This window comes from Podarcis melisellensis (genome assembly GCF_964234715.1).
Source record: "Podarcis melisellensis genome assembly, chromosome: 3".
Lineage (NCBI taxonomy): Eukaryota > Metazoa > Chordata > Lepidosauria > Squamata > Lacertidae > Podarcis > Podarcis melisellensis.
In genome coordinates, this window is record NC_138530.1 from 48,141,609 (window position 1) to 48,166,664 (window position 25,056).

At 43.6% G+C, this 25,056-nt stretch overlaps 1 protein-coding gene across 1 annotated transcript; it reads right to left on the reverse strand.

Moving 5' to 3' along the window:
• Nucleotides 1-1,640: 1,640 nt before the first annotated feature.
• On the reverse strand, nucleotides 1,641-24,370 carry LOC309367524 (uncharacterized protein C1orf198). Its single transcript, XM_081906939.1, has 4 exons — nucleotides 23,989-24,370; nucleotides 15,267-15,317; nucleotides 6,597-7,124; nucleotides 1,641-4,845 (listed from the first exon to the last, which is right to left on the reverse strand). The coding sequence occupies exons 1-4, from the start codon at nucleotides 24,334-24,336 to the stop codon at nucleotides 4,789-4,791; spliced, it is 984 nt and encodes a 327-aa protein (XP_081763065.1). The 5' UTR covers nucleotides 24,337-24,370; the 3' UTR covers nucleotides 1,641-4,788.
• Between the last annotated feature and the right edge of the window lie 686 nt (nucleotides 24,371-25,056).

Below are 25,056 nucleotides of genomic sequence, written 5' to 3' on the forward strand. Positions count from 1 at the left end.
ATCGAGCAACTTAAATCTGCCAGTATGTGATTGAATCCCACTCACAAAATAGTGATCCTCTGAAAATGCTGTAAGATTGCATCAAACCACTCTGTGCCTGGATATTATTATTTGGGCACCATTCAAGGTCATTGAATACTTTCAACCTGAATTGCTTTGCACAGCTTTGGGCTCATCCATACTTACATTTTGCCCTGTTCTTTCCAGGCACAGGTCTGTGTCAGAGCATTTTTGTGGGGGATTTTTGCCCTGGAGCTTTCCCTTCAAAATCTCGGTCTTTAGCGCTCAATCGGAGCAAACGTCAATTCGGGTTTTCTGTGGATTGCTGTTTGCTCCGACTGAGCTTCAAAGAGCGGGCCGGGCTTGGAATGAGCAGAGGGAAAGTAAGTGAAGACAAGCCTGTTTCCTTTCTCGTGATCTTATAAAGCAACAAGACTTACCCTCTTGATTTTACCATGACTCAAAAGTTGGAACTACAGGATAGTAGTTTGGAGGCAGATGATGTTATTCCATGCTGTAGCTAAGTGATACAGCTGCTAACCCAAAAGGGAGATCATGATAGAATCTCCTATGGGCTCCAAGCAAGATACAAATGGAGAATTACTGTATTTTTCCGTGTATAAGATGATGCTTTTTTGCTAAAAAAATTTTGGCAAAAATTGGGTGTTGTCTTATACACGGGTAGTGAATGCAGAGGGGGGACGTGCAATTAATGGCAGCAGCAAGCAGGAGATTGGCAGTGACGATTGGGCGGGTGATTGGTGGCTGCCCCAAGGCCTGCTGGCGATTGGCTGTGGCAACTAGGAAGGCAATTGGCAGCTGTGGCGAGGTGGGCAGGCAATTGGTGGCTGCGGCAAGTGGGCTTTGGTGGCGATGAGTGGGCAGATAAGGCGGCTGCGTCGAGGTGTGCGATCAGCAGCGGCCGGCAGGGGGGTGAGCGTTTGGTGGAAGTGACCTTCCCCACCCCCCCAAAAGCTAAGCAACTTAATTTCTCAATTTTGGGTAAAAAAATATGGGGCGTCTTATGCATGTAAAAATACAGTATTATAAAACACACACACCTCTACAAATGTAGAGCTCCCTTATGCTGAGACTTGGCCCAAACAAGTAGTGATGAAATGCCTTTCAGGAAGAGAAGGGGGTGATTTATAATAATAGGCATTAGACAAGTTTGATAGATGGATACTCAATTTTCACAAGATGGGCACAAGTTTGATTCTAGTTTTGGGAGTTTGGAATAGTCTTTAGCACTCTAAGCTCAAGATGTAGAAACAATTCTAGATCTAATTTTTTTTGTCTGACATGGTAAAAACCAGCTTTCACCCCCCATGAGAGCCAATTTTGTGCAAAGATTTGCAGCAAATAACCAACATAGTAATGTTTAATTTTCTCAGCAACCTTAACAAACTACAGTTCTCATGATTCTCTGGGGGAAGCCAAGTGGTATGATACTGCTTTAAATTCTTTTTTGTGAATTGCTTTGAGGTTTTGTTTTTGTTTTAAAAAATCAGCTGGGAATAATTTTTATGAAAAATAATAAAAGTAAACCTATATTGCAGATGAAGCCCATATCAAAATGTCAGAACCATGTCAAGGAGGAAGAGGCAAGTACATCGAAACAATAAAGGCAATGAAACTGGTTTATGTCAGGTGCCTTTAATTAAGAAGTAATTTTATACAAAATGTGACCAAGTATTTTGAATACGAACTTCAATAAAAACATATCTAAGAAAAGGGAGAAGCATCCGATTTAGCCATCAAAGCACAGTAAAGGGAAAGGGAGAGTAAAGGTTTCTGCAGTAGACATTTGCTGGCTGGTTGCACTGAGTACAATCTATCAACATCTTCTGAGTTAGCCTCACTGCAGGGAATAGGCTGTGTACAAACACTTTAGAGGAAGTAAACCCTAAGTGTATAAGATCAAAGACTCCAAAACAAGAGAACAGAAGAAGAAAATAACACAGATCCTATCCGTTTATCCATTGTCAGTGCATGAAAGCAGAGATTTTAAAAAGATGCTTCTCTAGGCCTTAGGGCATTCTCTTTCATGGGCCAAAAAAATATGGAAAGTGACATTACTTGTCTGTTAAACTGAAAATATCTGCTTCTTGAAGTTGTCAACACAGAGAAGAGGACCTGAACTAAAAAAAGGTCACACTTCACAGTATTCAGCTTTTATAAGATTGCAAATATTTCCTTTCAAATGCCAAAATGTGAATCAGAAATGCCTTCATGCATGTAGAACTTGTGCTCAATCATAGCGTTTTGTTGCTTTTTAAATACCGAATGTTTTTTCTAATTTAAAAAACCACTCTGAATTTATTTTACAAATATTAAAGTGACTCAAAAAACTTGTAAACGTAGCCATAAATAGATCGCTCACAAACCGTTACCAGAACTTCAAGAGGCTTTCTTCAGCCTCTTGCCATTTTGAACTGTCAGTATCCCAAGTTGAATAACTAGCAGTGTCAGGAAGCTGCTTGTTACTCAAGAGTCAATTCACATGGAACATGGCAGCACAGCGACGCAGCATGACAGGTGCTGCTACGGTAAACACCATGTGATGGAGAGATGCATAGCCAAAGATGCCACAGGGACCCACAAGTTATCCTGAGCTCTGGAGTGTGCATCTGAGTGTTTAGAGATGCACATATTTAACCTGCCTACATCGCTGTTTTACCACAAACACCCATGTGAGAGAGAGATGGCGACACAGAAGCAGCATTTCCTTTAGTGTTCCCCATATTTTCTTATTTTCCATAGCAACACAGATGGACGTGTCTTTGGAACAGATACTTAGAAGAAGTCTCTTAATTTGGTTTGATTAATTGTTGCAATCTATGTTTCCTGCAGAGCACATTCAGAGAACAGGAGATTGGATGTACAGAAAGTGGACTGAAGTAGAGCTTATGTAGATGAAGAGGAATTTTCAGGTTTTAGCTTATACACTAGTGTGAGGTCAAGCAAACAGAAATCTCAAGGTTGCGATAAGCTACCTGGAGGAGGCTACTAGCAAGTGCTGTTACAAAAAGCACTGAAAATAAAGAGAGGATGTAAGGTTTGCTTTTTTTGTCCTACAGAAGTAGTCCGATGCAAACTTTGTGGGATCTCCATGAGTTGGCACAAAGAGCCACTGCCTTGGGTCAATACTCCAGAAATTCAGTTATTGGGATTTTAAATCGCAAAAATTTAAAATCAGAACGTCAGTCCCCTTTGGCTTTGGATTGGACAGATCACTAGTTGTGCGTAAAGGGAAATTAAGGCTCGAAGGTGATAGGTATAGCATTGAAGCAAGATGGAAAACCGCGACGCATTGTCAGACGGCAGTTCTACTCACACACGTACATTTTAAACAGCTGACAACAATGAGGCCTGGTCTACATATGCAGCAGAAAGGAGGAGGTGCTAGAATCCTGAGGTGGTGGATTGGACTGTAAAATGTCAAGCTATAGCGGAGGGCTGTCATTTTTGAATGACCATATAAATAGCTCTCTGCAAGTTTTAAAAAAAGCAACTAACAAAAACATGTGTGCGGGTGTGACATGTTGGGAATTCTAGCCTTGCTAAGGGATGCAGCACCAGAAATTAGTCAAGATACCTTCAAGAGAAGCTTATTACTACTACCATTATTATTATTACTGAAACAATTAAAAAAAATCCTCTCGGATAAGGTGGCTGGATTCAAGAGGACAGAATGCCAACACCTTTAACCACCTTGTCATACAAGGTACACCTGATGAAATCCCCTCTTCTACACAACTAATAAAGGATGTAGGACGTCTGTCTTCTTTTGAATTTGACCACCCTACAATTTTCAAACATGGTGGATTACTGTAGAGTTTTCTTTTGTGGGAGGGGCAGGGAAGAGGCAATTGACACTCCTACAGATTGGTGTGCAATGCCACTCTTAAGTGGAATGCTAAGAGGTCTCAAGAGAATCGGTTGTTTTGCAAGGTTGTATTCACCCAAAATATTCTTACTGAGTTATTTTTCAAAGATAAAAGAGAAGCTTCATTGAAATGTATTTGTGGGGTTTTGTCTTCTCTCTTGCCATGTCCCTCTCCGCATTGATTTTGCATTTAGGCAAATTATTCTCCCAAGTACAGCTATGGTGCTGGTTTGAACAGCCTCCTTTTCCATTTCAAAAATATTTCATACCACATTACCAATATCAGCATTAGAAATAAGTTGGTCAAACTAAACATACCTATACAAAAATAAAAGTGTAAAAATCTGTAGCCTTAATTTTCTGTGTAGTTTATTTGAAACAGATAAGATTAATTTTGGTTTTTGAGCTTTGTGCTTCAGCAGAAACTAGGCCTACGGTGTTTTGCCGCTGCACCATCTCCACGTAAATTGCTTTCTTTAAGTCATGTTGCAGCCCATAAGGGGTAGTTTTGTATATGAAATGAAAATAGGTGCCTCCGTCGGGTGGCTTCAACTTCTCTCTCTCTCTCTCTCTAGGTCAGATCCCTCCACCTTGTCCTTAAAACACATAACACTAATTAGGAAATGTATCCTGTCCCATCTCCAATATAACAATTCACCCTATAGAATCATAAAGGGGAAAAAAAACATACTTCTAACACTGGACAATTCAAAAATACAAATATCCATATGGTTTTACAAAAAAGTGTAAATACAAAGGCAACATTTAAAACAGTTGGAAAAAATATTAGTTTGAAAGATCAAATAGAAGCCAATACCAATAAAATAAAATAAAGTAGAGTGGAAGAGAGATGTTCCTTTTCTCTTCCTCCAAAACTGAGCTGAAGCTATTTTGGTCCTTTACCAGTTGTCTAGAAAATCAAATCCGGTCTTCAAGATAACGTTATTTGCATTGCTCTGCAGAGACACAAAAATTAGACAAAGTGAATACTTAAATCATTGAAACTAAGTTAACCCTAATCAGTAACATACACATATACACAATAAAAGGTGCTTCCTGGCACAAGTTTAATATTGCAAGCAGGTTGTTGGGAAACAGATCCCCCCCCCTCATTTTTTGATTTCCCCCAGAAAGGATAGATTTAGATTAAATTGGGGTAGCTGGCATTTTAATAGCATTATATGGACACTGTAAAACAAGAACAAAAAACCCAAACCCCATAAAAGCACCCAAAATTACATGTGAGCATCAGAGTCCCCTGTCACCGCAAGTAGTGCTATGGAATTCGAAATTCGCATCGAAAATCTCACAAGGCTGGATTTGGGGGAGGAAGATTTCAATCTCTGGTTGCGTGTGTGCGTGCTAGCAGAAAAACCTAACCTCAAAACCAGGTGCTGGGAACATTAGGCCTACCAGATGCTGCTGAACTACAACTCCCATCATCCTTGGCCACTGGCTATGCTTGCTGGGTCTCCTGGGAGTTGTAGTTTAGCCATCTGATGGGCCAAAGGTTCCACTCCCCTGCTCTAAACCAAGTCATGTGGGGACTCATACAGGATTTCAGGCGATTCAAATGGCAAATGTCGCTACTATATACACCGTATTTTTCGCTCTATAGGACGCACTTTTTCCCCTCCAAAAATTAAGGGGAAATGTGTGTGCGTCCTATGGAGCAAATGCAGGCTCCTTGGCTTCAGGGATAGCCGCCTGAAGCCTTTGGAGTGCAGCGCGAGTTCCTGCTGCATTCCAGAGGCTTCAGGTTCCTTTTGCTGAAACCAGGAGAGTCTGGTCTTTGAGGCTGGCGCTTCCCCCCACCGACAGCCCCACAAGCTCGGGGGGCAGCGGGAAGGCGACGCGCCACCTTTGCGCTGCTCCCCGACCTGGTCTTTGAGGCTTTTCCCCGAGGAGGGAGAAGGGACTGACTGGCAGTGTCAGTGACATCTCCCTCCTGGTCGAAAAGCCCACAGGAGCCACATGCTCCTTAAAGGGTGCGTGGCTCCTGTGAGCTTTTGTGGGAGGTGCGGGAATTCCCCCACCTCCCACAATAGCAGGGAGAAGGTCTGGGAGAAGCGCACAGGCTGTGCACTTCTGTCCGCTTCTCTCCAAACTGTGGGCTTTTGTGAGAGGTGGGGGAATTCCCCGCAAAAGCAGGAAGAAGGTCTGGGAGAAGCGCACAGGCTGTGCACAGCCTGTCCGCTGCTCCCAGAGCTGGGGGGGGGGTCATATTTTTTCCCTTGATTTCCCCCTCTGAAAACTAGGTGCGCCCTATGGAGCGAAAAATATGGTTTACATTTGAACCTTGGAAGTAGAACGGAATTCATTCTGGAAGTCTGTTCGACTTCCAAAATATTCAAAAACCAAATCGTGGCTCCTGCAGCCACTCAGAAGCTGTGGAAGCCGCGTCGGATGTTTGGCTTCCGAAAGAACGTTAAAAAAGCAGAACAGTCACTTCCGGGTTTCGATTGTTTGGGAGCCAAAACATCCGAGTTCCAGGGCGTTCGACAACCAAGGTACGACTGTATATTAAAAACATATTGAAAATGCATTAGCATTTATGTTGGAGCTGGATTTAATTGGCAGAAGAAAAAGAAACAAGCTTATATGAACTGCTAATCTTCTCAAGCAGCATTTGCAGAAGGGTGGACTTTTGTTTTGTTTTGCAAAGCACTCAAATAGGCAAAGCAAGGCATTAAAGACCAGCTTTTACCTGCACTTCTGAAAGGAAACCACTATCAGCCTCCTCACTTTTGGTCCCAGTTGATGAGAGTTTTTCCACTGGCTCAGGACAAACATCAGGAGGACTCGGCTGGCCAGGCTGAGGTTTTTCCCATTCTATTGAAGTTGCAGCAAGAACAGGGGTGGTCAATTTTTCAGGTTTGCTAGCACTAGGCTTCTCTGCTTTGGTTGCCTCTTTTGGACCAGATTCTTGCCTGTAGTAAGGCTGGAGGGTCTTCTCTCCTTTCTCCATGGACTTGATCTGGCTTGGAGTCAGAGAACAGAACTCAGACTGTTCTCCGTCACACTTCGAGCGCTCAGCATTGATCTTCCAGAATGACGACTCCTCCTCTTTCCTAGCTGGCAGAAGCCCCTCTGAGTTAGGCGTTTTAGCACCTTGTGCGGGCTTGGGGGCTGGGGGCCCTGGAGCGGTTTTGGTGGTCTGCTTTGGCTCGCTCTGCAATGCCACTGCACTTGGCTCTTGTATGGACAGAGAAGCAATGCTGAACTCCATCTGACTCTGTTGGGGATTAGAAAGAATTAATGTCAACTCTCTTTGCATGAGAAAACGCACGCAGTGGAGAAGTTTAGAGAGGAATGGTAGTGGCTGTTTTAGAGGTTATGGGTGAGGATCTGGCAGACTGTGCCACAGCTACCTGGTACAGTGGTACCTCGGGTTACATACACTTCAGGTTACAGACGCTTCAGGTTACAGACTCTGCTAACCCAGAAATATTACCTTGGGTTAAGAACTTTGCTTCAGGATGAGAACAGAAATCAAGCAGCAGTGGCAGGCCCCATTAGCTAAAGTGGTGCTTCAGGTTAAGAACAGTTTCAGGTTAAGAACGGACCTCTGGAATGAATTAAGTTCTTAACCCGAGGTACCACTGTACTTATTGCCTGCTGCAGGTAAGCTGTGGGCAGAATCTGGGACGGGCACACAATTTTGACGGTTAGCACAAACACAGCCTAGGTTTTGTGCCAAGTAAAGGGGGACTCTGCAACCTCTAGAAACTGTGCAAATAATACAGATTTGCCATGCACTTGCTTATAAGATGCAATCCATTAGGCCCAACGAAGAGCCAAGCAGCTGTTAGAGATGGGATACCAGATACTACAGATTTAGCGTCCTCTGATGAATGGCCCACAATTATCTAAGAAGTACACAGCATTAAAGGAACTATCACAAAGGGGCATGAAACAAACAAACAAAAACACACCACACATAACAGAGAAAACATATTTGGATGGTAATCAATTTCACTCCTACGCAAGGTTGGCCATGCGCATTACTACGCAATTCAGTTTTCAAATCTAGTCTGAACATCAGGACACTCTCCATCATGCTTGAATTGACTGGCTCCACAATTGCTCAACCCCTAGTTGAGAACATGCAGGAACAAACAGATATAGCTTAAAGCATAGGGTGACTGACGTGTGATTCCTGAGATGCTGTAGTACTACAATGCCCATCATCCCTGGCCACTCGCCATACTGGTTGGAATGATGAGTGTTGGAGCCCAACAACATCTGGAGGACCATGGGATAGTCATCCCCAGTTTAAAGTAACTTGAGAAAACTTGTGCCAGTGGCTTGCAACATTAGAGGCCAAATGATGTGTTTTCTTGGCAAAGAGACAATTCAAGCCCAGCTTTTGCTCGGCTAATGGGGAAATTCTAAGATGGCCTTCAAGGAAGAATGAGAGGAGGCAGGAGAGGAGACACACCCATTCCAACTCCACTTTTACTCCAACCAGGCTCACTTTTGCTTTTGGAGTTTAGGTTTACCTGATGGAGAACGCTGGACCTTTTCGCTGCCCATCATCTTATCCCTTGCAAAACCAGCTCCCTATCCCACCAGCATTATTATGTTTCACTAATGTTCCTTCATAGTACATAACAGCTCGTTCAGTTTTCAGGCCTTTAATGTAAGAAATAGGAGTTGGGTCTTTAGTGTGGTGGCACCGACGCTTTGGAACTTCCTCCCAGAGTTCCATTTCTATTGTCTTTCTGACCCCTATTGAATTATTTTTATTTCATTTATTGAATTTGTATACCACCTTTTGTATACCACCGTAGATCTCAGGGCGGTTCACAACATAGAATAGGGAACCAGGCAGAGGGCCTTCTCAGCAGTGGCGCCCGCCCTGTGGAATGTCCACCCATCAGATGTCAGGGAAATAAACAAATATCTGACTTTTAGAAGACATCTGAAGACATGTTTAGGGAAGTTTTTGATGTTCAATGTTTTAAAGTGTTTTTAATATTCTGTTGGGACCCAGCCAGATGGGTGGGGTATAATAAGTGTTGTTGTTGTTGTTGTTGTTGTTGTTGTTGTTGTTATTTAGACCTTCCTTCTTCAGGAAACCTCTTAAGTGGGTATCTTTATCTCATACCAGATTAGAAATTGTTTTTCTCGTTGATGTTCTTACTCTGAAATCACTTTGAGATATTTTATGGGAAGCGATTCATAAACAGCGACCAAAGAAAGAAAGAAAGAAAATTAAAAAGTGAAACAAAGCATACAGAGAGGGAGAAGGAGTGGATGAGTTAGTTCCCTGGTAGAATGAGTTTCAACAGCTTCCAAATATTCCAAACTGAAAGCACACAAACCACATGTCCTGTTTCTGGCCATGTGCTCAAGCAGCAGGAGGTAATGTATGGCTTGGGCGATGAAGTTTCCGGCCTGGCAAGATTTTTTCCACTAGAATAACTGGCCAGCAGGAGCACTTCCATGCAGTGGCAGTCTGGGGTTCTGCACACTATGGGGTAGGGAAGCTCTGGCAGACCAAAAGCTTTATATTGCTGAGTTCTGAAATTACAAAATTCAAGGTCACGGTTCTGGTCTTCTTCAAAATAATCTGCCTAAACACTGATTTCATCCACAACTTTATCCCTTCCTCTCATGTTTCCCTCTCATATTTCTGGCCTATTCCCAAGGCAGCTGATTTAGATCCGCAGTCCAAAACAGCCAGAGGGCACCAAGTTGGCAATGAGTGACTCAGTGCAAATGGAAAGGCACAACGGGCTTCAGTTGCCACTGCTGGCAATGAAGAATTGCCAATATTTCTAAAGCTCTGGCAATTCAGGTTCTGTGGACAGAGGGGAGAAGAACAGGATTTGAATAACTGACCTGTTGGTCTTGCACTTCATTGTACATTAATGAAAGGTTTATTCCAGTATTGTCTATCTACAACCATTTATTACTGTATTCATTTATTTAAGGCATTTATGTACCACTTAATAATTGTTTACTGATTTTATAATTATTTTTATACCACCTTTTAATAAAACTCTCAGGGTATTTTACACCCGCTAACTCTAACGTGGGATTGGGCAACCTGTGGCATGCCAGATGTTGCTGGGACCAATTCCCACTGGATCCAGCCAGCACAGCCACTGACCAGGAATGATGGGAGTTGTAGTCCAGCAACATGGAGTGCCACAGAGTCTGCTTTCTTTGTTCTAATGGCTAGAAAGGAGGCTGTGGAGGCTGTGCCAGGGTTCTCAAGAGAGGTTTCTGTGGCCAGCTTCTTTCGCCCTAACTGCAAAATGGTGGCAAATGCCCTAGGCAACCAGGCGCGTGTTGAATTATAAGGCTGGCTCCCCATCAAACTGAATGAAAACTGGATCTCTGCTAACCAGCTCTCAACTATGCACTAAAAACAGAGAAGGCCACAAGAATTCACAGAGTTATTTTTATAGTTTATTCACTGGTTGGGAATGTGCAGTATTTCGTTAAGCAGATAGCGCGCACAGCCAAAACAAGCTGTTTGGCTTGGCAACCTCAAAATAGAAAAAGGAAAAAACCCACCAGCAAATACTGAAACAAACCCTGTAGGATAAGAGCTTACCACACCCACTAAAAACTCCTTTAAGCACAACCTGTAGCATTTCAAGAAACAAAATTGCTGAGACGGAAGAGAGGAACCTAAAGTTGGCTGACTGACAAGAGTACGCCTGCAGTACAATCATATACGTGTCTACTCCGAAGTAAGCCTAACAGAGTCCAGTGGGACCTACTCCAAGTAGCTGTGTCTAGGATTGCGGCCTAAGTCTCAGCTGATTGGACAACCACTAAAGTATGAGGATCTCCTGCAAAGAACACAATGCCCTGCACCTTAGAACTTCAACAAAACCAAGATTACAATGCATCACTGAAACGGTACACAAAATAGCCTCTGACCTGCTGCTAGCTTCATACAGTCTCACCTTGGAAGTCGAAGGGAATGCATTCCGGAAGTCCGTTCGACTTCCAAAACATTCGGAAACCAAAGTGTGGCTTCCGATTGGCTGTAGGAAGTTCCTGCAGCCTATCGGAAGCCCTGTCGGACGTTCGGCTTCCAAAAATAGTTCTCAAATTGGAACAGTCACTTCCGGGTTTGCAGTGTTTGGGAGCCAAAATGTTCGAGAACTAAGCTGTCTGAAAACCAAGATATGACTGTATTTCATTACATTTATTATTATAATTTTATGTCACCTTTTCCCCCAGGAGCTCAAGGTGACAGACATGGTTCTGTCTCCTGCCTGTTATGCTTATATAACAATTCGGTGAGGTAGGTTAACCTGAAAGACTGTGACTGGCTCAAGATCACTCACTGATGTTCATGATCGAGTGGGGACTTGACCTCTGTTCTCCCAGTTCTTAGTACAGCACTTTAACCACTACACCACAATGTCCCTCAAATAGTTGCCGCAACAATGAAGAACCCCTTCGTCAATCACTTCAGGCATTTATATGCAGGCCACTCAGGGAACTTAAGACCATCAGACAGTTTGAGCCACCGACTCAAACTACAAATAAGATGATACTGCAGCTCCTTAGGCTGTTTGCCTTCAGATCCAGAAATTTAACTGGGCGTTGGGAGTCTCCCCCGTCCCATGCTGTCTCCTTGTGTGAATGTGAGCACAGCGGATAAGCACTGAGGTGATACTAGGATGGAGATGTGCAGCTATTGATGTTCTTTCATGTGAATCTAAGGGTCGTTTCTGCCAGGCTGAGACTGCCTCCCTGCCTCCACATGCTGTGAACTGGTCTAATGTTCGCCACACAGACTGGATACCACTGCCTGCGTGGCTTGTTGCCATATCGAGGCAAGTTGCTGCCAGGAAAAACGGGCAATAATATTGGGGATGCTAAGTCGCTTTGCACATGTGGGAATTCAAACAGATTCCAGAGAAAAGCTTACATCCCACAGAGAAATGGTAACTTGAAAGAAGGAAGAGATTTAAATACACTGGTGCTCTTTACCAAATCAAATCATTCATCCATCTAACCCAGGAGAGTGCGCTCTGATTGGCAGCAGCTCTCAGGCAGAGTTTTAAGCCGATTTCCCGGTCCTGCTACTTAACTGGAAGTGGCAGCAACTGAATCCTGAACCCTCATTCCAAGCACATGCTCTACCACAGAGCTATGGGCCCGAATTACTGCCAAAACCAATGTTTCCATTTCACCCCCACAGTGTCATTCATCTTTTTTAGAAACCTCTAGTCTACACCAATCTACCCAAACTGTGGGACGTTGCTGCTCGTATTTTTGAACACGCATAACCACAGCTAACAACCAGGTAGGCCAAGCATTATGTTTTGAAAGCAGGAGTGACAAAAACATATTTGCAGTAAAAGAAGCAAAGAAATAAATTAAAAATTCCAACATTTCTCAAAACAAAGAAACGGCTCTATCTTTGGCCAGCTCTCTTTTGAACGTGTTGATTTAGTAACATGATCAAGCTCCCAAAATATGGACAGCTGTAGGAAATTGTGGCTTTGGGGTCATGACTTGCTGCAGCCCAAGCCCTGCTGTGTTAGAACTACACAGCTGGCATGCTCTGGAGGACCCAGGCTGGCATGAAGGGGGAAAGGGGTTCAGGAGACCCTCCCCGCTCACTGCTTTTCTGCTCCTGGCTGCACTCTCCAAGGCTGCTTCTCGAGGGAGGGGGGAAGTATGAAACTGCTTATAATGTGACGCTTGGCTCCAAAACTGGAGATCTTTTGTGCCATCATCTTCCCCCAAGCAAAATGGATTCAATTCAAGCAGGGAGCTCGAGGGAGGCCATTCTCTGTGGAATTTCTGGTACCTTCCATTATGTCAGTGTTTCCCAACCTTTGGTCTCCAGCTGTTTTTGGACTACAATTCCCATCATCCCTGACCACTGGTCTTGCTACCTAGGGATGATGGGAGTTGTAATCCAAAAACAGCTGGAGACCAAAGGTTGGGAAACACTGCATTATGTAGTCTCCACTGTATACAGAAAATATATTTTAGGATCTAACCTATTCTCTTGATTGTGATTTGGTTTAACTGTGAAGGGCAGGTAAGAAATCTAAGTAATAATATTGATAAGCTGGAACCAAGATGATCAAGGGACTGGAAACCAAGCCTTATGAGGAACGCTTGAAGGAGCTGTGTATGTTTAGCCTGTGTATGTTTATGTTTAGTTTCAATTATCTAAAGGGCTTCCAGATGGAGGATGGAGCAAGCTTGTTTTCTCCTGCTCTGGAGGGAGAAACCAATGGAATCCAAACCAATGGAATCAAGTTACAAGAAAGGAGATTCTGACTAAACGTCAGGAAGAACTTTCTGACAGCAAGAGCTGTTCAACAGTGGAACCGACTCCCATGGACTCTCCCTCTTTGGAGGTTTTTAAGCAGAGATTAGATGGCCACCTGTCATGGATGCTTTGGTTGAGATTCCTCATGGTCCCTTCCAACTCTACATTTATATAAAAATAAAAACAGTAACTGCATCAGCCACAGAGCTACATATATATCGCTGCTTATAAAAGGCAAAGGAAGGGAGTGAAACAAAAATGGAATAGGACATACTGGCGCTCCTTCTGCCTGCTCTTACACTATGCATTCTGTAGAAATGTCAAAAAAGAACTCTTGGTGTATAAATGGAAAGTACCACCTAAAAAGGTAAGAAAGGTAGAGCAGAACTTTTCACACTCAGTGGCTTTTCGGGGTCCTCCATCCGCCCCCACCACTACAACTACAACAGTGGTATATAACAAATGTTCAAAGGTGGGCTGGCAGATTGCAACCTGGAGAATATGCATGCCGGGTTCAAATGCCCCAATTTGATGGAGCAAAACAAGGCAGGCATGGCCTTTTCCACCCTTTGCTTCCCCATGCCTTGTGACCACCCATCCACACCCTTCTGGTGGTGATCTGCTCTTGCAAAGTGCAGAACAGGACTAACAGGCGAATTGGGAAGAATTGTGGCTGCCTCTTTCCAGCTATATCAGGCAATTTTAAGCAATTACATTCTGCTGGTGGCAACCTGCAAACAACATGTGGAAGCTCAAACAGGTGATCTTTTCACTCAAGGTGTAAGTTGCTTTGAGAACTAAACCCAGGGTGGCACTCAAATAAATTTTAGTCAGAAATTAATGGACCTAATGTAGTCATGTTCATGAATTTCAGTGGGTCTACTCTGCACAAAACTCAGTTGAATGCCACCCCCACTGAAGTCAGTTCCTTCTCATAAAGACTATTTATTCCCTGGCATTCCAGCTACCTGGAATGCCAGCTACATCAAATTTATAAAGTGACACCAGAAATTTATTCCATTTGGTTAGTGGGGGAAGCGTCATAGGAAGGACAGCAAAAAGGAGCCTACAACTAGAGCTATATTATTTTTCCATTTTAAAGAATCCCATTAAAGGGACCTTTAAACAAGATGAATTCTATCCTCCCACATCCTCAACATTATGCAGTCATTTTCCAGGTCAGTCTTTCCATGGAATAATAATATACTCGCCATTTAGATGCTGCTCCTTAATGCCCAAAGCTCTCCATATTTATTCTCTCATCGTGATCCTTATAGCCTGGTAAAGCGCAGCAAGTATTACTGTGACCGCTGAGCAGAGGGAGGGAGAGGCTTGCCCAAGGTACAATTTGTGAACCCTGCTTGTTCACAACTTGCCAGTTTAACCACCACGCTGCACCAGTTTGCGAGCAGGTTGCCTGTTATGCCAAACACATTTTTTTCTAAACCATAGCTGAACTACTTACATTTCAAAGAGCACATTCTAAGACAGGCTTCCTCAACCTCGGCCCTCCAGATGTTTTGAGACTACAATTCCCATCATCCCTGATCATTGGTCCTGCTAGCTAAGGATCATGGGAGTTGCAGGCCAAAAACATCTGGAGGGCCGAGGTTGAGGAAGCCTGTTCTAAGAGCTATAACTAGTCACACTGAACACAATGGCATCCAGTTTTGAGAGCTAGACACTGTAGATAACAGCTTTAGAGAGTGTTAGACTTTGCCCTTTGAGATCTGGGATCAAATCTTTGCCAGAGCATGAAATTCCTCGGCCTTGGGCTGGTTAGCCCCACACCTAATCTACCCTGAAGGGTTCTTGCGAGGATAAAGCAGGGGATTATGTTTACGTCCGCGTGTCTAACTCTGACTGGGTTGGCTGCAATGCAGTATTATTAAGAAATCAATAGCCATTTTTGTATAGCGTTGCAAGAAGTGATATCCATTGAGCTCACACAATATTAAATGGCTTGCACACTAACTGGAAGGGAAAAAACCTACTCTTCTTTTAAACTACCATTAGTATGGTATAACCCTAACCATGACAGGAGTGTCAATTAGGCTTAGTAAAACTTCCAAGGTGAAACAACAGGAGAATAACATAAATTAGCAAAATTACCTTGGTTTCCCAGGAGAAAGGAGCAGAGTGTTCATCTTGCCAGGTGATATCCTGGAACACAATGGAAGAATAATTATGCACAAGTAAGCATGTAGACTTTTAAACGCCAAACAGATGACATTTTATAGTAGACCTTAATAATATGTAATACAGTTGAAGGGTTTTACAAAATGTCTGCTTTAATCAGCTAACAGATAAGGAAGGACAAGAAGTAAAATAAGAGGCACTCTCTTGATGAAAAGTCTGAACGGGACGGGCTCTCACTTCGTATGCTGATTTGTAGAATAAATCCACAACATCACATGCTCAAATATCTGAATGTGCTTTTATGACAGAATATTCACTTTGCTCTAAAGTGGAGCTCTAAAGAGACACTTGCTGGTTCATCTTACATCAAAAAAAACTTTATACACTCAAAGAATTGTGGGATTTGAAATTGTGGAAGGATGTTGATGCAGCCGGCATTCCATGTTTACTGCCTCAGATGCTCCCTTCAAAACTGACTCGATTATTAAGAAGCAAACATTATTCCCCTTGCTTTTAGCCTCTCTATGCAGAGCCCATCTGAGTTATTTCTGGCTCACATGTCACCCTTCATGTGAACTCAAAATAAAAAGCTGGAAGCCAGAACTTCTGCTGCTGATATACAAAACAGAACAGAATTCTTCTCTAGCTCAACTGCACTGACAGGAAATGTTATTTTGGCCTGGATCTAGCATACTCTCAATATTGCATTAGCTTAGTGAAGTCTTTTGACTGTTACGCACAACAGTACAGTGTATGTCTGTGAGAATGTGTACAACTGCTGAATAAGGGCAGCTATCCACAGGAGAAACAGCGTTTTGGAGCCCCATTTTTGCATTGTAGTGTATTACGTTTCAAAACAGGATGGGGAAATTGTTATGTTTGGTTTTAAAAAATGTTGCCCCCCATCCCCAAGTTGTATGTGTTGGGCAAAAATAGTTTCTCTTCACACGAACAAAGGGGTAGGCTTCTGCCATGTGTTCATGTGTGTGTTTTGTATTGGACTTTCATACTGGAAAAAAATAATATTTATGTTTGAGAGTAACCAAACTTCTGCGTAGACCTGCCCACATTTGGGAATTCTAACCAGAGGCGATCTTTATTCTGGATTAGAACACTTGTGCTGACTTCACCATCATGGGCTCAGACCCTAGGCCCTGACAGAACATAGCCTTCGAAAGATTATTCAGGTTTTGGTATGTCTCCAGGGAAAAGGAATGCCAACATTATGGGAACACCTCTCTGCACCTTTGTACACTCACAATAATCTTAAAAATTGTATTCCTGGCTATTTTAGAGGTCATGCTTAAACACAGATGTAGTCTCTTGGGTTGGGTGTGCTAGCTCCATGCTATTTATTTATTTGTTGGAAATGCGTTGAGATCCAACACGGCACGAAGATGATTAGCAGAATAAGAGAAAGGGGAATATATAAATGTTTTGATTAATGTTCCAGCACAGCTTAGAGTAAGTCTCTTGGGAGGAGTATAAGCCATCAAAATTGAATCCCTTTCCCCACCTCCCCCGCCGTGCTCAGGAAATGGAGCACTTTCTCTAAAGAGATGCCAAGGATTTAGGCTTTCGTTCACCCGGCAGCACATTTAAGGAGCTGGAGTCTTTGTTGGCATCTGTTCATCTGAATTCATGACAAAAATGCCATCCACAAACAAGAATTCGGTCACAGAGCTAACCTCAGCCGCCAGCTGCAAAGCATCAAATGCAGAAAAGTATGCAACTAACAGAGACTTCTTCCAAGCAGCTTGTTTTGAAAAAGACATTGGAATTCTAAGATGCGAGAGACACTGGTATCGTTCGTTCCCGATGGTGAATGACATAAGCAGGGATCTGACCATTTATCAGCACTGAAGAGCCAAATGACTGCTCTGTTATCCAAGTCAGCACAAAAGATTACTCTGTTGGCAACTGAGGCTGTGCACAGACGCCAGTTTACTCGGCATCCAGTGCACCCCTGCCACTGTTTTTGGAAGGAGTCTACGTGTTACTTTAGTCACACTCCATATCCATCCTGTTGTTTCTTACGAAATCTTGCATTTTGAAATGTTCCTCCCGCCCTCCCAACCAGCTTCAATCTGAATTAAGAAAAAGAACGACTAAGCTGTGCTTTAAGCCAGCAATTTGCTTATGGCCTATAAATGCCTTACAGCAGCAGTTCATAACATAATAAAGAACAAATTTAATAAATAAGAAGGAGCATTTTTAAAAATAATTTTCAGAAAATGTGAAAGCCAAGGGTTCTTCTGCCGCTTCTTTTTCAAAAAAGCAATTTATTCCATAATTTACTTTCCTGGTGCTCAATTGGTTGTTACACACACAGGTTTCACTACAAACACTGGAGGGAGTAGGAAGCTGTGTCTATCATCATGTGCGATTATGAAAGTCCCTGCTTGCCAAAGGAACCTTGAATGGGAAACGGCAAGTACCGGTAAGTGTTGCATTATTACAACTTCTCAGCACATAAGCTCGTTTTACCACATGGATGAGCCTAGACTCATAGACTTGTAGAGTTGGAAGGGACCAACTGAGCCACCCATTCCCAAGATCTGGAAACCTGTTTGCCTTTTTTTAAAATCCAAAAGCAAAAATTCTCTGACATACCATTTTCTGGTTTATGATACTACCGCCATGCAGATTTTCAGAGTCCATTTTTATCACTTTGATTAGCAAGGCCAAGAAACTTTGCTACAATTAGTCTTTATACTGGACTTCCAAATTAGCATCCTCCTAGTTGCCTGAGGCATTTAAAAAGTTGCCCGCAGGCAACATAGCAGAAAAATTCTAAAAAGGCAGAGCTGGGATTCAGAAAGCCATGCAGCCCATTTGGTGTGTTTTGGGCTTGTGTTTCCCAAACAACCACTCCCTAACTCCAACACGACATGGGAAATCATTTATTGGACTGGAGATTTTCCCAAGCAGCTTATGATAAGACACAGGGTCTTCTACTCAATGACAAAAGATTGACAAATCAACTGAAAAATAAAGCACACATGTCCAAAATTCCCCAGTATGTCTAACGTACATCTTTAGATTCCATTCAAATTCCCCTTCCCTCCCTCCACAATTCAGTTGACTTTACGCAATCAACAGCCAAGCCGCCTTGTAGTTTGTCATCTAATTTAAGGCAGCCTATCAAAGGAGAGAGGCCACGGTGCCTTAGAGCTCAACCCAATTCACATACCCATCTTCAATCACCTAAACCTGTGTCAAGTAGGGGGATGACTTCCCCTCCCAACCTATAGCTCTAAGGAAAATCAAGCCAAAATCATAGACTTGCACTATCAATTACATATTTAGGATGCACTTGGGCGCAGTGACAGTCATAGAAGGAATTATGCTGGTGCATTTTTGGTAGGGGTTGTATCCAGATTACTATTACGCTACTACAACTACTAAATGGTGGCGCTGTGGTCTAGACCACAGAGCCTAGGGCTTGCCAATCCGAAGGTCGGCGGTTCGAATCCCCGTGACAGGGTGAGCTCCCGTTGTCTGGTCCCTGCTCCTGCCCACCTAACAGCTCGAAAGAATGTCAAAGTGCAAGTAGAGAAATAGGTAATGGTCCGGCGGAAAGGTAAACAGTGTTTCCATGCGCTGCTCTGGTTTACCAGAAGTAGGTTAGTCCTGCTGGCCACATGACCTGGAAAGCTGTCTATGGACAAACGCCGGCTCCCTCAGCCTGAAAGCAATATGAGCGCCGCAACCCCATAGTCGCCTTTGACTGGACTTAGCCATCCAGGGGTCCTTTACCTTTTTTATTATTACTACTAGTACTATTAAGCATCTGCTCCATTTTCCAGCTGCTTTGCCGCGTGTATCAACCACCAAGAGATTAGCAAAACCTAAAAACAGTTATAATTACGACCATTAAATTTTATTTTTCCACACTCTTGTTTTTCCTGGCTCAACAGCAGCAGTGGAAAACCTGATTTAATCTTTTTAGAAGGTGTCTTAAAAACATCAACTCTCGGAATAGCCACAGTTATTATACCACCAGACTTCCCTCAAGATATGTGGAACGGCTTGCCAGATTCCGTGCGTTGAATGTAAACATTTCCTCAGCTCTAATTCTTATTTTAGCAGTAACTTCCTACTGCCTTTTGCTAAACTTATTAGCTGTTAGTAAAGACACACACATACCCTTCTAAAATAAGATAGGTCATTTTTATGAATGAACTTTTAGGACAGGCCTACTAAAGTATTTCCACTGGTTCCTTTGCATTCCTTCCATTGTTTCCTGGTTATACTGTTTGTTTTCTCTTCAGTATTTCACCTAATTGAAAACCGCTGGCTTAGTTTATCTGCCACTCAACAACCATAAGATGATGGCCAATTCTCTAACAGCTAATCATGAGACTGTTTTGATGGACCATTATTCGTAAATCTTTTTTTCCAACATCCAAACATATCTACATAAAGAACACCCTACTGAGAAGACAGTTACTTTCAAACTGTGATTTGGGAAGCCATAAGATTACTTGGAATCTCAGGGGGTCCTTCAGTGATGAGGCCAATGCCAGTGGACAAGTTTCTGTGAAAAGGTTTCTTGCTCATGACATCTGAAAACCCTTGAACCACAGGTATGGGTGGTACTTTGAGGAATTTCTATGAGATTACCCCACTGCCCCAGTATTGATTTAGGAATACTTGAATGAAGTCCATGCTACAGTGTGTGTGTGTGTGCGCGCGTGTGTGTACGCATGTTCGGGCTATATGTGTCCTGCATCTCTTGTACATATTTTATACAAAAAAATACAATTATAATAATTTATTACCGTATTTATTTGCCACCCATATGACTGGGTTACCCCAGCCACTCTGAGCAACTTCCAACAAATTAAAACACACTGAAGAGGGGAGTGTCGGAATAACTTTCCACCCAAGGAAAAGTGTCATGGAGTTAATATTGTTTCCTATCCTATATATATCTGTACACTGCCTTGTTATTGTTTAATGAACCAGGGCTTTTATAAATATAAATAAAATAGCTTGACCCTGACTATTCAAGACTACAATGGTACCTCGGGTTAAGAACTTAATTCGTTCTGGAGGTCTGTTCTTAACCTGAAACTGTTCTTAACCTGAAGCACCACTTTAGCTAATGGGGCCTCCTGCTGCCACCGCAGCACAATTTCTGTTCTCATCCTGAGGCAAAGTTCTTAACCCGAGGTACTATTTCTGGGTTAGCGGAGTCTGTAACCTGAAGCATATGTAACCTGAAGTGTATGTAACCCGAGGTACCACTGTATTGTTGTTTAAGGACTTTCTGACATCAGTGTTAGGGGCTATACATAGCAGTACATCTCATCTTGACTATTCAGTCCCAATCCAGATTTGCACAGGTAAAAACCACTGGGGACCAAAGGAAGTAAATAGTAATCCTGCATTGAAACTCAAGGTAAATAATCTAATACCTCAGAATATATTTACTGTGGACAGTCAGTCATGTTAGCTTATTGCAGTCCAAAAAATGGAAAAGAAAAGATAAAGAGTTCTGTGGCACCGTGAAAAGTAATGTACATTCTCTCTGTCTGCAAAAACATTAAATAAAGAGTTTGGGTTATAAATGCACATGGATGGAAGTACAACAGGGAAAGGTGGCAAAACTGGCAATAGGCCAAGACTTAGGGTTATTATTATTAATTTATACCCCGCCTTTTTACTCAAGGCAGCTTCCAAGTGGCTTGAGATGGTGGCACAAGCACAAGTGAAACTAAGGCTCTCCACTAACAACCACCACGTTTTCCTTCTTGCTTTTATTACCGTATTTTTCACTCCATTGGACGCAGTTTTTCCCCTCCAAAAATTGAGGGGAAATGTGTGTGCGTCCTATGGAGCGAATGCAGGCTTGTGCCATAGCCGCGCGCAACCCCTCTGGCAGGGAGAGGCTGCACGGGGCTATGGCTTCTTTAGCCCTGCGCAGTCTCCTGGCGAGGTGGTTGGTTGACTCCCCAATATTTTTTCTGGCGGGGGGGGGGGTCTGTATGAACTGAGTTACTATACTGACAAAGTGTGCCTACTTTAATGTATTTTTCAAATCAGGCAAAGCCCTATTTATTCTCACAAACGTTTTTAATGGATAAGTTATTTGGTGTTGTACAGTCGTCGTTTTATCATCCGGTTGTATTATGTGTGGCTTGGTATGATTTATTTTATTCTAGTTTTAGGTTTCCTTTCTGTCAGTTACATTGTTTCTGTACTGCACTACTTTACTGAATTGTATTTTTTAAATCAATGTATGATTTTAAGTGGCGTTTTTAAACAAATATTTACACCATCCAGAGAATTGAGTGTATTGGGTGACTACTATTAAAGAATCAACAGACATGTTTATATTTTTATTTGAAACTTCTATTGAGCTGTGTTTGGCTCTCCTGACACAAGTTAGGTTTGCCACCTAATGTTTTGGTTTTTCCATCTCTACAAACAGGCAAATTTTAAACATGGGGTAAATACACCTACCACCTTCTCAGCCCAGTTCATGTCTTGCCTATGCCTCTGAAAGTTCAGGTCAAAGTTAACTAGTCCAAATCAGCACTTTTTTAAAAGCTACCGTTAAAACAGTGGCAGCCTAGACAATGCTACTTTGAGAAAATATTGTCCATGCTTGAACATATGCAAGTTTGCCTTCGCCTGCTCAGGATGAGGTAGCAACCATGAAGAACAAATGACATCCTGTTTCACTACTGCTTCCAATGATCTCATTATGACCTCATGAACTGCCTTTGTACAGTGATGTAACGGCATGTTGCACAAATTATTGACTGGTTTCATTTATTTATGTGCTGCCTTTCCAAACGGCTTACAAGCATGCAGCTGTTACCCAAATACAAAACAGGTTAGGGGGAGCATTGTGGCGCAGTGGGTCAGTGCATCTGGCTGTTAACGAGAAGGTTGATGGTTTGAGCCCACCCAAGGGCAGCTGTGGGCAGGATCCCGACCCTCAGGGTCTGTTCCGACTCTATAATTCTAACTGGACAAAAATAAACAATTCAGCGTACATGGAATGAATTCACTATTATGAAAAAAATAATCTAGACCCATATACAAAACAGAAAAAGTCAACAGTAGACAAAGTTCTTGGTGCTGGTCTCTTCAGCAGCCCAGTTTCAATATAGTTCAGAGGGGAAGAGGTCTTCTCTCCAGGTTAGGTGATTTGCAGCTGGCTCCCGCACCTCTCCTGCAGGGAAGCCCAAAAGCAGCAAAAGGGAAATGCTGGGAAGGGCAATGAATACAGAATACTCTCCCCAGCCTCCTGGACTTTCCAGGCATTGGTGCTGGTCTTACTGCTATTAGCTTTGACAGCTGCAGCTGTGATGCATGAGAAAGAGACTCTACAGCCAAAAGTAAAAGCACATCACCTACACCACTGACAATAAAAGGAACAGTTCCATTGCTAAGTACTTTCCAACAATAAAAAGCAGCAGCAATAACAAAAATACTAGATGAGTTGGTCACTTGTTACATAAGGTCTCCAAGTAACTTAAAGCATATAGCTAACATTATAATAATACACTTTTGCACACGCAATTCTTTTTGAGAAAACACAACTCCAAATAACAGCAGCAGAAAGCTTAACAACAAAAGCCGCACCAGTTTTAAGTGGTTAAAAGAACAACACTCTTCAGTTACCCCACTCATCAGCTACTGAAAATGCAGTAGTTTAATTTCTGCTGTAAAAGCCACCCTGTTAAGTTGAAGAAGAAACCACTGCAATGTCTTATGTTGGAATCCTAAGCAGCCCTTTCATCAGAGTCAATCCGACTGAACGCAGTAGTATTTACTTCCAAGTAAGCATGCCTAGGATTACACTCTAGCACTGTGTACACATTACTGGGTTTTTCTCAATTCAGATCGAAGCTAGTCTTGGAGGGAAATGCATCAAAACGTGGAATTTCCTAAGAAACAACAGGATAAAGAATTGTGGCTTATATCGATTCTCTCTCTCTCTCTCTCTCTCTCTCTCTCTCTCTCTCTCTCTCTCTCTCTCTGTGTGTGTGTGTTTACACTGCTTCCCAAACCAGCAGTGGGAGTTTGCTTGATGCAGAGTAAATGGCAGTGTGAGCACAGCCTAGGTTGGAGAACTGGGAACCTTCGGTCATCCAGGTGTTGTTAAACTCCATTCCCATCAGACCAACCAGCACAGCCAACAGTTCAAAATGCTGCGAGTTCAGACTTCAGAAACATCTGGAGTGCCAAAAGCTCCACAGCCCTAGGTAGAAGTCCTTTAGTACTTGGACAGCATGAGATACCCAACCCACAAGCCTGCCAAGGAGTGAGTGATACATGCTTCTCTGCCATGTCACTGCAAATCTCAATACTTGGGGGATCTGGCTATGCTCAGTAAGGAGTGGAATCTGCACTCTGTACATGTCTAAATGAAATCTCTCCCTGCAACACATGTTCCACTAGCACCGAAAACTACTTCTAGAGAGGAATTCTTCAAACCCCTGCCTTGAATAAACAAATATGCTTTTTTAAAAGGAAAAAAATCATTCCTCTGCTTTATATTCTTTCTCCTGCAAATCTTTTTTCCCCCAGAGGCTACCCTCCCTCGACACCATCGCAAGGGGGCGTAACACTGGACGCCAAGCAGATAGATCCCTGCAGTGCAGGCCCGGATCCGACAACAAACCGTGCTCCTGAGCATGTGCAGAATCTCCTTTCGCTCGGGGCAGGATCTCACCTCGTCGCCGAAGTGCACCACCTTCTGGCCGGTGTTGAGGCGCAGGTTCGGGTAGCAGACCGGCGGCGGGGGTCCCCGGGCGACCCCTCGGTGCGCCGCGTAGCGGGCCTGGATGTGGGGCTCCACCAGGGTCTGGTCGATGATCTCGTCCTGCTGGCGGGGCGGCAGGCGCTCCCACTCGGGCCCGTAGCGCTGGCGGATGCGCTCCTTCTCCGCCATGATCTTGCGCGCCATGGGGTTGAGCGACGAGAAGTAGCTGAAGCGCTTGCGCTCCCGCTCGTCCAGCGGCCGGTTGCCGTTCAGGGCCGCCGTGCGGGAAGCGGCGATCGCCGCCGCCATCGAAGCCATCGCCGCCGCCGCCCCCCGGGGCCCTGGCGCCGGCGTGGAGCGCAGCCGAGCCGGGAGCACAAAACAACTCGGTCGCCCTCCGCCGCCGCCGCGCCCTCCTTCTCCTCGGCTCCGCGCACAGCTCCGCTTTCCGCCTCCCGGAAGCCTTTGGCTCCGCCCCTGCTCTTAGGACCGCCTCTCGGGCGTCCTCCCCTTAAAAACAAACACACAAAAGACACACACACATGCACACGAGCCCAGGACGAGGCATGGATGCAGGTGCCAACGCGGGGCGCGTGGGTGTTGTGCCGCGTAAAGATCCAGGAGGCCTTTCCAAAGCAGCGCGCTTTGCCATTCACAGCACAAAACTACGCGTATACGGGGGGCGGTGCTCCAGTCAGACGAACTAAGCGAGTGTAGTGGACGGATTGCATCTAACACCCTGCCGGATTTAGTCTGGATCCACCTCGCCCAAGAGGGATGGTGTTACGGACTGCTTGGAAGGCGAGGAATGGCGAGAGCTGGGGAACCACGAAAAGATGAAAGCTCAAGTCTGGGGAGTGGAGGTGGAAGCCGGATTTAGGTATAAGCTAAAGCTATAGCTTAGGGCCCCACTCTTTTGGGGCCCCCCAAAAAACTTAAAGGGGAAAAAACCCCAGGATGTACATTTCCAAAATATAAGATTAAAAAACAAATAAAGTAAAACCTACATACAGCAACAGCAGTGGCGTAGCATGGGTT